Genomic DNA, 12,990 nt, shown 5'->3' on the forward strand with positions numbered 1-12,990 from the left:
AGTTTTTTTAAATGAAATATTATATTTTAATAAGTTTTAATTATTTATTTATTTTTCCTTAAACAGCCTTTATGTGATGATTCACTTCTGCAATCACCTAGTCCCTTCTATCATATTGTAGTTGGAATTTACTAGTGATGAGAAATATCGTTCACAAAATCCTCAGCAACATAAAGAAATAGAGGATGTGATGATGCATGCTCCCATTGATATATAGGTTAAGCTTCCCTATCCTGTATGAGCAAGCAAAGCATTCCTTGTATCAGGCGTTGAGATCTCTTCTGACAAGGAAAAAGTAACCCCAGCAGATTTCACACAAAGGCATATCCTAGGAGACCTAAGGGAAAATAGCATTAGACGAGTTTTGGTCCACAACATCACTTGTCTGGACTCCATGGTTCGAGGGTTTATGATCACACAAATTATTCCATTCTGATACATGATATCTTGTATGGCGAAGTGTTCAATGAATCAAAACTTGATAAGTCTCTTTTGAAAGCAACTAATGGACCAGGATTCTTGAGGTGAATCTCCAAAAGCATACCTTAGTGGCTCCCTCTTGGCAGGTTAAATCATTTAGTAGATGGCTCAGTGGTAAGAATCTGAGACCAAGAGATTTGCTTTCTCTATAGTCTCAGATTTGAGCCTTGTAATTACTAATATGATACACTGGAAGCTTACATGGTCGTTAATTTCAGGGTCCATGGGATTAGTCAAGATACGCGCAAGCTGACCCGAACACTCATGTTAATAATAAAAAAAAAGGTATGCAGGTCAAACTCGAATGACTCCATGATCCTGTCAAAAATTATGTTATTTGAACTTTATTTAAAATAAAATAAAAATATTATTTTGATTGGTCCGAGTTAACCCATCTAACCCGAGGCTTTAATTCAGGTCGAGTTTAATAACTTCAATCAAAAATCTCTTTTCAACTTTTTATTCACAGGTTGAGATTTTCAGCTCAGGAATATGAAGAGACATGTCCTGTTCTTTTCATAACACAAGTTGACAGCAGAAAAATTATGTATGGGAAAGCCAGTTCAGCGTCACCAGCCTGGATTCAAGGCTTCATCTCTCTGTTCAAGAGGTTGTGAGTCTCCTTAATTAGGCTTGGTATTCATCATGTTCTATCATCCACCATATTTCACTGGTTTTGAGTAAATAAAAATGTTAACATAAGAGACAACAGAAGTAAAAAAGATTAGAGAAAATTGGATTCTATTAGAGTGTAATAATTACATGTTAGCTGTGTTATGGTTGTATTAGACAGTTGAAAAAAAAACAGCTCTCTCCAATGTTGCTCTCTTACACTACAAAACTGAACAGGCAAGAGCCTTCCAAGGTAATCGGGAAAAACTTCAACCTGCTAAGCACAAGAAGCACCGTCATTACTACATATGTTCTCGAGGAGGGGCAGTCCACAAACAATCCATAGACACAACTGATACCATAACGCACTACCGATCTAAGAGGCCGAGACCAGCTACAAAATGTAGTGCCGTGAGTTGTTAATCATTAGCCAACTAGGGATTCTATTATCAGCATATCATGTCGATTCAGGAAAAGGTTGACAACATTCAGAATCTCACCAAGAGTGATCCTTTCATCCAACTCCTGAATTGAATCTATTCCATGATCTTTAAGTATAACTTCAACAACATATCATTAAATATAAAAGAGAACATGCAGAACCGAGTAGTAAATCTATATCATTTGGCTTTGATTGGTGGGAGGAATAGTGAAGTGAAAAGAGGGAAAGTGGGGGGGGGGGGGGAAGGAAAAGAAAATTGGTGACAGAATAGGAGAAATCCTGTATTACAGTCGCGTTAGCACAACTTTTGAGAAGGGCTCTATTGAGATAAAGGTGGACAACCGCGTAGCATAACTCCATTTATTCCTTTCCCCATTTTCCACTCCTGTTTTTTAGCCTGACTTGAAGGAAAAGCATGAACCATTTTTTCCCCATCACAACCTAAAAGAGAACCAATTAAGCCATCCAAGACATGACACAACGGTCACAAGCCAAAAACAGCACTGTGACACCAACACATACATTCCTATCTCAACTTATTCCGTTTATTTATTTCTATATCATATCCAATGGTGCCGTAAGAAGATAGATATATGATAGAGCATCTTACCTGACTGGTGATTGCCAGGATTCTCAGCTACTCGACTAGTACTTGGCTTGCTGGTACTTGGCTTGCTGGTACTTGGCTGAGCCATAGTTTGGTTCTGCAGACAAAAGCGGGCTTATCAACATGGTAACAACAAGAGCTTCTAAAACAAAATGATGATGGGGTGGCTTCGATTAAATTGACCCTGAGCTTGCGATTAACTCAGAACATAAAACAATATGATTGATTGGGGGAAAAAAAACGATTTGGAAAGTTTGTATCCCCACCCTAGACATGTCCATGAAGTAACAAGCTCAGGCCTGAAAAACAAAAAAACTCTTCAAAAAAACTATAATTGAAAATCTAATGTGTCAAAAAATGAAGTTGCGCCAGAACATAAATGGATGCAAATCTTCCTTGTGTATGTTTATTTGCATTTTGCTTGCAATAAAGACCACCCACGATCAAACATGAAACAACTGAAAGCTTGGCAATTTCTTGTCAAGAAAACAAAGATATAAACACATAAAAGCTCTTGTTAAGTTGATGTAAAATGAGAAGCTTAAAAAGAATAAGTGTATATATACCTGTAAATGCATCTGGTAGAGGCCAAGATAGTGCTGATATGGATCAACAAAATTTGGGACTCGTGGTTGGTTTGGATTCTGTTGACCTGGTGAGCCTAGCATAGGATCTACCTGGTTGGTTGGTTGGACTCTGGATGGATCAGGAGCAGGGATGGGGGGCACATGAAAGGGCGGCACAGGGAACCTAGGGACCAAATGAGCTGCTGCAGTTGGTGTTGCTGAGGGTGCACCCGCCAAAATATTGGGAAATGGCATCATTGGCCGACTCAATCCCATTTCCATGCCCATGCCCATGCCCATCCCTATCCCCATTGGCGGCATGTACTGCTGGAAGCCAGGAAACATCATGGGGACCATGCTGCATCCCATAGACATCATCTGCAAAAAATAATCAGAATCTAATGCTAGCTGTATCTAATGCATGAGCTCAGATTGTATCAGTCAAATTTTAAGGCAGGCATACCATGGATATGCATGCAAAAATAAAATAGACAATTTTATCTATGAATTATAAACTATCGAGAGCCGAAAGATATCATAAAAATTATGAGAAGCCCATCCTGCAGAGACAACAATCTTTTTTCCCTGAGAGAACATGTTGTCATTGCTGTCTTAAAATTACTACCCTAGAAACCACCTAATACTTATTGCTGAGGAAAACAAAAACTTAGGGAAACCATATCTACAAGGCAAGATCAATGGTGGTGTGTTTAACTAAGATCACACTTTAGTTTCTTCTTAAAAAGAAATGCAGTCTTTCTAAATTTAAATTGGACCGAATTTCAAAATTTCACCAGATCATGGAATTTGGCAGACTTTTTCTTCATTAATTTCACTATGACATAATCCCTGGGAGAGGGAGAGATATTGTGTTAAGAATTCTCGAGCACGCGAACAGAAGACAACGTTGCTGTGTGGAAAATATTGAACTCGCACTCTCTCCTCCTATTTGCCAGACACCACCCCCCACCCCCTTCCCCAAACCCAAAAATAAATAAATAAATCAGAAGGGCTTTAGAAATAGATGTCGAATTCACCATCCATCCCAACACAAACACCAAACTGACAAATAGAGGAACCTTGCATTGCAAGCCTGGCAAGTTTTGACAAATAGTTAATGATTCTAATCACCTTCATTGGCAGGTCATTACGATACATACATATCCTCTCAACTTTCAAGGATCCATTTGGAAAATGGAGTTGAGTAAGGCCTTCTGAATGCAGGAACTTGTAGTCCCATATTCATGGCATATGATATGTGTCCATAGAAACATGTAATGCAGAGAATGCAAGAACAGGATAGATGACTCTAATGCAGTACAAACAACTCATCTAGATACCATCATCCAATAATATAGAACCATCAATTGTGCTAACTCAACAGTTTATTGGATGCAGAGTTATTTCAAACCCTAACTCAAACCATTTGACATAGTCAGTTTATCTAAGGAAACCCCAATGAAACATAAGATAGGAAATATACACCTGTACTTGCAACTGAAGCGATTTCAGGTACTCAATTGCCTCATCTAACATAGAAGCTTTGTCCGACTGAAAATTGGAAAGCGAGGAGACAACTCATTACAAGGGGCAGATAAACGAGGTGAAGTGCGATAACATAAAAATTGATCTTCAGCAAGATGAGAGAACCTTGTTGCAACGAGGTATGAGCTCTTGCAAAGCCCTCATCTTTTCATTGATCCGATCTCGGCGTCTCTGCAAGAATGTAGGGTCACTTCGTTTAAGGACGCCGACCACATGGAAAGCAACCAATTCATCAACAATTCGACAATAGTAGTAGCAGTACAAACCCTTTCTGATAGGTTGTGAACTTCTGCTGCACGAGATCTCTTCGAAGACATTGATCCACGAATTCGTTTCTTTGCATCAGCAGATTCAAACTCAGCATCCTTGAAGGGAAAAAGAAAAGGGAGATCATATTAAAGACTAATGGAAGAAAGAAATGATGAAATGCAATACCACTCTATACATGCACGCTTCCTTTATCTAAAAGACCTTAAGTGGATTTGCGGCATCTCTTCTACCCTGAAGAGGTTTCGAGCTGTCTATCGAGTTGGAGTTTTAAAGCACCAAAATGGCACAAACACAATTCAATAATCACGCAGCTCGAGTTCCGGTACAAATTTTGCCATTCTAGAGCACCTGCACTGTTTTGGGTTTTCTGCCTGATTGCTACTGACCGAGGTTGATTACCATTTGTCATTGTAATGTTTATCGTGGTTGTGGTTTTTTTTAAAAAAAAAATTATATAAATTATAATATTTTTTAACTCAAGTTTTTACTATGAAAAACAGATTTAAACAATCAAAACAAAATAATTTTTAAAATTATAATTTATTTAAAAGCATCTTCAACCACATATCATATGAAACACCATTGTTCACTTAAATCATGAAATAAGAATATTTGATGTTTGTAGATAGATACAAAACTTTATCCTATCAAATTTCTATTAGTACATTTAGGAATATTAATCTGACATCAATCCAAATTGATATAATTAAATATACATTAAATTAAATTTTAAATTAAAAAATAAATATATATATATATATATTTTCATGACTATTTTAAACACAACAAATATCTTATATTTTTTTATATATTTTTTTTTACTGTTCAAAAATATTTTAGAAAAATTTAAATTTTTTTTTATTATTTTCACTTTAAATTAATTTTTTTATTTTCAAATCATTTTAACATGCTGATATCAAAAATAAATTTTATAAAATAAAAAAAATATTATTTTAATATATTTTTAAATAAAAAATATTTTAAAAAACAAACATTACAATATAAACATTCAATCCAATTTATTTTTTTAAATTTATTTTTAAAAAACAGTAAGGAAAAACCGGAAGGAAAAAAACGTGCTCACGTTTACCAACGTCACTTTCTCGGCGCACGATAACCAAGGACATGATAATATTGCCTAATTTGTTATTATTTTTTAATAATGATTTAATAATAAAACATTAAACATACTTAATATGGTACTTAACTCGGTAATTAACAAAAGATTGACTCATTTACCTCGCTATGGCACTCAGCTTCCTCTTCTCTTCCCTTCCGCTTCCGGTCTTCTACTGGAGACATCAGAGCCGGCAGCTCAGCGCTAGCACTCGAGCAACCAGGTGATGACGTGGAGGTCATCTCACAAGGATTCGTCATCATCTCTCTATTACTTGAGGGAGCACTAGAAACCGTGCCTGCTACAGCAGCGCCGTTCATGGTCCCACACGTGTTATCCGCACTTCTAGCAAACGCCGTCTCCGAAATTCTCGCTGTTGGAGTCTCACACGAGTCAACAACCGTCGATTCCCTCAACACGCTCTTCGAATTAGACCGTCCAGATTCCGAAACTCCTCCCGCTCGGTGCCTCGAGAAGTACGCGAAGTTCTGCACCACCTCCGCTCTCCTCACTGGCGGAATCGGCGGCCTCGGCGCCGATACCGCCGGATAACTCCTAGCTTCCATTCTCTGAGTCGCACCTCGAACAGTAGACGCAGCGGCGTTGGTGACAGCAGCTTCCCTGGTGATGGAAGCGGTGGAAGCTGTCGGAGGATATAGCAAATCGGCGCAGAAATCATGGTCGAAATTGGTGTCGTTTAGAGGATGATTAAGCCAAGAAGCCATCTCATCTTCTTGCATAAAAAGATGGTTATGTTCTTGTTGTTGATCATGTGATGATCGGATCTCTTTAGTACCAGGTAATTGATCAGCTGGGAGCACCGCATCATCCAACTCGGACGGCGGAGGAGATGATTTCTTTTGAGATCTTTGACTATGCATCACTACTTGGCCGTTCTGCCATAGTAGCTCCATGATCTCTTCTTCCTGCCTGCACCTCATCAAGCACGCAAATCACTTCATCAAATCACATAATAATCAAAGTGAGCATGGATTTAAAAGAAAAGAAAAGGGAATTACATGGCTGGTTTTCTGGGGCGAGTATGGGTTGAAGGAGGAGGTGGGAGAGAGTAGTCATCGTCCATTTCAAAATCAGGAACATAAGGATTCATGGTGTCTTTCTTTTCTTAGCAGCTGCTATGGATCGAGGAGATGAGAGAGATGCAAGGTGACAAGTGCTTTAACCAACAGACTCAACTGTGAAATAAATAGCGATAATTTTGTTATGGAGATAATTGGTCAGTTGGCAAAATCATGGACACAATTGTCAAGTACTGCCACTAAAGGCAACAGCACCCGCTTGTCGCTGCTGCTGCTGCTTAAACATGCCTGGACTGCTGTAACTAACAGATTATTAGAGCTACAGCTTAATTTGTTTTCTCTTTTTTCACATTTAATTTTTTCTTGCCGATGCTCTAGACACGTTTCGGTGAAATTGTATTTATGGATGTGTGCATGGTTATTAAACCTGCTTTGGATAGGTTAATTTACTCGGCAAATATGTTAGTTTTGATCATAATCACCCGATCAGTGATCCAGTGGATTGATCCGTCACTTGTATGATATTAAAATCAGTCTTTTTGATAGATTTACCCAACAAGCTTGTGATCAGAAACTTGATCAAGGTAGGTTTAATTTAAATTCAAATCTGAATGGCTACGCGGATTAATCCGTAATCTGATTGATATTAAACTTGGTAAAACTTGATAGATTAACCCAACAACCACATAATCCATGATCTAGCATGAATTGAATTTAATTTGAATCGGTTTTAATACAGACTTAACTAAACTTGAATAATCTTGAAAATTTGATTTGTGACCTGATTAATCAAAACTGATTTAAATTTGGCCAGTTTAAATTAAGTAATATTTTTTTAAAAAAAAACCATTGCTTTAAACAAAAATGATAAATATGAATTGACCGATAACCTTTAAGTTGATCTAACTCAATGACCCAGGTTTTTGAGGATAAACATGGTTGTTATCTACTTGAGAGCCTGATTAGAAATTGGAAATGGGGAAGTTTCTTTTCCTTTTACGGATTTTCTGTTGGCTGCTCGTGCTGGCTCATGAATTCTTCGACTGTTTGTGCTGAAGATAAGGTGTCTCTCTCTCTCTCTCTCTCTGACACACATATGGTGTATAGGACTCCGAGCACTGTGAAGATAAAAAAAAGGGACGAGATTTTTTTGATTCTTCTTTCCCGAGGCTCTGTTTTTAACTCAGGATGAGGCCATCTGGGGCCATTCATTCATACGCAGCATGAGCTCAACAGGGCTTGCAGTAAATGCAACCTTGTTTTATCCAATACTAGAAACTGAGCTGCGATCTAGTGGTAGTGTTGCCCCTGTCATATTCCTAGTTTTGTCAACAGATAGATGCCAAGTATTCTAGTGCCCCTGCCGATCTCTGGTGCTGCAGACAGACAATTTGTTGCTACCTAGGGTTTTGAGTCCAAGTACCCATGTTTAGACTAAAATTCACCTCGGTACAATTTTATCTTTTTTTGTTCTTTAACCACCTTGTTGATTCGTCACCCCCACCTCCCTCACTCCTGCAGTTCAGGTCAAGACTGGATTTTAGGTTACTCGTACTGTGTTTGTCTTTTGTTAGCTTTTATGTTAGCGATGAAATAAACATAATAGCATGTTTGGTATATTAAAAAAATTAAATTTTATGCTGCAAGAATCATTATAAAATTAAGTTTAAAATGCAGGATTTATACAGCCGTTTTTATGTCTTTTTAAATAAGTTTGATAAGTATTTTTTACTGGTTTTCTTTTTACTGTTTGTAAAAAAATCAAAATATTTTAATCAAATATTTTATATATGATTTTTACTATACATAGACTTCAACCACAGTTTTTATTAAATACATATCTAAATCCAACTAACTATAACTAAAAATACTTTTTTAAAACTTATTTTTTTCAAACCACAAAAGCTACATTAAAATCAAACACTCTTAGCAACCAATCAATTAGTTTTTGATAAAATTTACTTTTTTCAAATCACAAAAACTACATTAAAAACAAACACTCTTAGCAACAAATCAGTTAGTTTTTTATAAAAAAAAAATCTTAAAATTAATCCGATCAGGTTTCATTTATATTTGACAAAATTAATCAAAATCATGAGATAACTTGTCAGGTCAATTCTCGACTTGATTTGAAAACGAACTTGGCCCAATTAAGTTGTACGTCCACATGTTATATAGATCTCGGGTCAACTCATCGAACCTATCTAGGTTTTATATCTATGGTTATGGCAACGTGGAAGAGCTAGAGTGCATCTGGAAAATGTGATGATCAAACGGAAAGTTAGCAAGGAGATCGGAGGTTAATATGAACAACAGATTATATGCTCTCCTACCCTTTTCAAAGTGGATGGGCACTTTTCACGTCAAAAGTTCTCTAGGCAAAAAGTAGACGTTAACAAGACCAGACGTGCAGTTAAACCGTTAATTGTCATTTTCTAGTTAAAAACAAATCCCATTTGGCGTGCGATTAATTAAATAATAAAACTTTTCAAAACAAATAATTAATTAGCTAAATAGCCGTGGGTCAACTTCCAATCATTTAGCACTAATAAAAAATTCAAAAAAAAATATTCACTTTAATAGCTATCGTTATCACAATTTTTTTTTATTGAAATATATTTTCTATCAAACTTAACTCAGCGCCCCCTCGCGCGCAAACAAAATAATATACATATATAATATTTATAATTTTATCATTTAAGTTGAAAACACAACTAATTTAATTAAAAATTCAAAGATAAAATCTAGTTAGTTTCTCAAGTGTGATAAAAAAATGATTTGGGTAAAAACAAAATTCTTTGAATAAAAATCTTAGATGTTTCATTATTATTGGTTCTAATAACATAAACTATATGAAGAATAAAAATAATTTTATGATTTTTAGTGTTAAAATATATAGTTTTAATAATTATAAAGTTGATCAAAAGGAAAGAACAATCAAAATTAAACCTTAATTATTTTTTTAATGTCAATTTCTATATATATAAAAAATTTTAATTGAAAAAGAGATAATTATTTAATATCATGTTTTTTAATCATAACTTTTTTTATATCTTTCTTTTTGAAACTCTAATAAACACTAATTATATTATTTTTTTTAAAAAAAAATTGATGGATGTTATTTCACCAAATTTCTTAAAAAAACTTTATGCTAACCGCCAATATAGCCAGAGTAGAAACATGGGAGTTGATAAAAATATAACAACGAGGCAGCACGCCATTGAGTTTTTGCTGCGTAAGGCGTGCAAACGTGGCAAGGACTTAGCGTGCCATGTTGGCCGTTTAGCCGACATTAGCGGTTCCATGCGGGTGTGCCCCCGCTTATCTTTTTTTTTCTTTTTCTTTTCTTTTAAGAAAAGAAAATTATACAAATAAATAGTATTAGCAATGAAAAAATAATAATGAACAGTATATATATATATTTTTATCCAGTGTTAATGAGACATTTGTATTTATAAAGAAGGTATGAGATAAAAAAAATTGTGAAGATTTCGAAAGTAAAAAAAATCTATTATAAGAGAAGATTACATTAAATTTTCATTTATCTTAGAAATAATAATGCTAAATATCAAGAAAATATAACAAATAATAATCTTAACATGGGATATCTATAACATGTATGTTAATATCATTACTTAATGTAACAATAATATTACAAAAGGTTTGACATTCAATTATAAATTCCGTAAGTATTTCAATTTCCAACTTAACAATAATTTCTGATGAAAAACTTGATAGCAACAATTTTTGTTATAAATATATCAGCAATTCAAATACCAATAATTTTTTTAAAAAAACCTCAATGAAATATTCCTTCAGTATTTTTTTTAATATTTTTATGGTAGTTAACCTCAAAGAGTTAATTACATAGTTAATTAAATACACATATTTTCTTGAATTTTTAGGTTTAAATTTTGTGGTCAACACCAAAAAAGATTTATTTTTCTAACACAACAATAAGATAATGTGAGGATTGCATCTTAACATTATTAAAAATGATTTAATCTGATAAACATTTAAACTAATCCCGTTAACATCGAATCAAAAACCAAAAATATCACTTATAAATTTCACTAATCTAATATTTCATGTATATATATATATATATATAAAGCTTATACAAGTGTTTTCTTATCATACTTGTAGCATTCCTCAATTGAAAATAAAGAAAAAGACACTAACTAGCCATGTACATCATCACCAAACGACTTCTTGGCTCGAGGGAATGGGCGGGCAGACGAGCCAGTCCCGCATGAGCTAAGTCCAAGGCCACAGGTAAGTAGTAGTATTAGTAAATTGGCTGCCGTCAAGTTCCAATGCTTTTCACTATAATTAGATGCGTTTTGTAGTGTTCTCTTTCCACTTCCAAAATTGCTCACTCCCTTGTTTTTTTTTTTTTTTTTTGCAACATCAAGAAAAATTTATATTTTTTAATAGCGGGTTTCTCAAAAAATTCTCATGGGTTAGGTAAACGTAGTGTGGCATTAGTGGATCCGATAAATTAATTATTTAATTAATTAAATGATAGCTGAATTATTTAAAAATGTTTTGAGTATGATTAGAAATGGGACATATATATCTAATGATGAGGGGGATTCTTAATGTAAGCAATCAGCAGCTGATTATTACTCCACCTCATTAGGCTGCTCAAAATGTAAATGGTACAATCCCAACTCATAAGCTTGATTTTTTTTTAATAATATGTAAAATGTTTTTTTATTTAAAAATATTTTTAAATAATATTTTTAAAAATTTATTTTTGATATTATCACATTAAAATGATACAAAAACATTAAAAAAATATAATTTGAGGTAAAAGAAAAATTAATTTTTTAAAAAAATTCAGAAACAAACTTAGATGTAAATGGTGTTTTATACGTGTCTGGTATTATTATGATGTATAATACTTTTTAAAAATGTCTTTTTTAATAATGCATTAAAAAAATTAGATTTTTTTTATTTTTAATACCATTATATTAAAATCATTAAAAATTCTAAAAAAAATATTAATTTAATTTTTTAAATCAAATATATTTTTAATACGTATCCCATACCCAAAAACTAACCATCAAAGATGATGACATCTTACCACATTGATAGTTCGATTGATGAAGACTTGACTTATCTTTGACCGAGGACAACCCGTGTAGCATGGGCTGAACAGGGCGCATGGGATCCCCATCTGGTTTCATGAGTTGGACGTAGCCCCGGGTTCGAGTTAGGTGACTCAGGAGTGAGTGTCAGCATCCCCAAGGGTATGGCTAGTCTGCTGGTGAATTTGTCCCACCTTTGGGCCAAAACCTAAGCTCCATCCCTGAGTGCTACTAGTTTTCTTCAAGTGGTTGTGCTAGACTATAGTTATTTACAGGGTTTAAGATAAAACAAATGTTGACGCATAAGATTTACACTTTGTTCCTCAAGAGAGATCGAGAGGGAAGGAATGAATCGTGGAGGAGAGACTGAGTTCATTCATCGTTTAGCAAGAAGCATAAGAACTCCATGAATGATTTTGAGGGGTCCCTCCAAATCCTCCCTTGTTTATAATTCTCAATCCTTTCAATCTGAATGGATTGGTTCATGCCCTTCAATTACTTGTTATTTTACAGTAGTTTCAATTTAGATGGATTGACTCACACATCAATGGATAGTAAGATCCATCTTCTCTCCTCTTCATATCCGTTCTTCCTCTTATTCATCACTCCTCACAGCACATATCCTTAATTGGGAAGTGGCTACAAGTGCCAGCTTGTTATTAGAACCCATTATAGTGGTTGTAGTGTGAAATGAGAGAGTTAAGAGGAAGGGCTCAAGAAAGGAAACCCAGATGATAACCCCTTGCAAGTTGCAGTTCGGGGATATCTATTTTTAATGCCAAAACTGACAGTGGATGGTTAATCATTGAAGACACAACTCACCAAATAGAACCTCCCTGTCCCCTTCCAATTCACTCATTATTGAATGACAGTGTATGCAATCATAATTTAAAGCATCCCCTCTATCTTGCTCTCTTGCTTGTATCCCAAGGTGTGAAACAGAGACCAGCACTCCATGTTGCTTCACACTACAACATGTTCGAGGAGTGGCTTCTTGCCCTTTTGCCAGGCCGCCTCCACGACCTTTTCCAAGTAAAGAATCGAATCCTGTGTGCATCGTATCTTATTTTACCAGATCAAATCAGCATTTCAAAGTTGTGGGCCTGGCCTTCTCTACAGCCATTATTGTTACTGCATGCCATGTTCTTTCATCTGTTCTCATCCTTGGCGATGGACTTACTATCAAGGATGACAGTTTTTGCCATGGATCCTAGCCAG

At 35.0% G+C, this 12,990-nt stretch overlaps 1 protein-coding gene across 6 annotated transcripts; it reads right to left on the bottom strand.

Moving 5' to 3' along the window:
• Window positions 1-912: 912 nt before the first annotated feature.
• On the bottom strand, window positions 913-7,090 carry LOC133692254 (transcription factor PIF1-like). Of its 6 annotated transcripts, none has more exons than XR_009841856.1 (9): window positions 6,659-7,081; window positions 5,762-6,569; window positions 4,519-4,617; window positions 4,358-4,423; window positions 4,193-4,258; window positions 2,708-3,085; window positions 2,145-2,238; window positions 1,243-1,369; window positions 913-1,150 (listed from the first exon to the last, which is right to left on the bottom strand). XR_009841856.1 is itself a non-coding variant. In XM_062113063.1 (8 exons), exons 1-8 carry the CDS (start codon window positions 6,748-6,750, stop codon window positions 1,362-1,364), a joined length of 1,611 nt encoding a protein of 536 aa, XP_061969047.1. In that variant the 5' UTR covers window positions 6,751-7,081; the 3' UTR covers window positions 1,196-1,361. The 6 variants fall into 6 exon arrangements, 4 of the variants coding, with proteins under 4 accessions (XP_061969047.1, XP_061969048.1, XP_061969049.1 ...); XR_009841857.1 differs by having other exon boundaries at window positions 1,243-1,366; window positions 6,659-7,080; XM_062113063.1 differs by lacking the exon at window positions 913-1,150 and having other exon boundaries at window positions 1,196-1,369.
• Between the last annotated feature and the right edge of the window lie 5,900 nt (window positions 7,091-12,990).

This window comes from Populus nigra, chromosome 4, assembly GCF_951802175.1.
Source record: "Populus nigra chromosome 4, ddPopNigr1.1, whole genome shotgun sequence".
NCBI classification, from domain to species: domain Eukaryota; kingdom Viridiplantae; phylum Streptophyta; class Magnoliopsida; order Malpighiales; family Salicaceae; genus Populus; species Populus nigra.

Coding starts and splice junctions, on each gene's coding strand:
- LOC133692254 (XM_062113062.1), bottom strand. CDS start 6,750: ATGAATCCTTATGTTCCTGATTTTGAAATGGACGATGACTACTCTCTC. Junction 4,618..5,761: donor AAGCTGAGTGCCATAGCGAG/GTAAATGAGTCA, acceptor TTTCCCTTCAAG/GATGCTGAGTTTGAATCTGC. Junction 3,086..4,192: donor CGCTTCAGTTGCAAGTACAG/GTGTATATTTCC, acceptor TATTTTTTGCAG/ATGATGTCTATGGGATGCAG.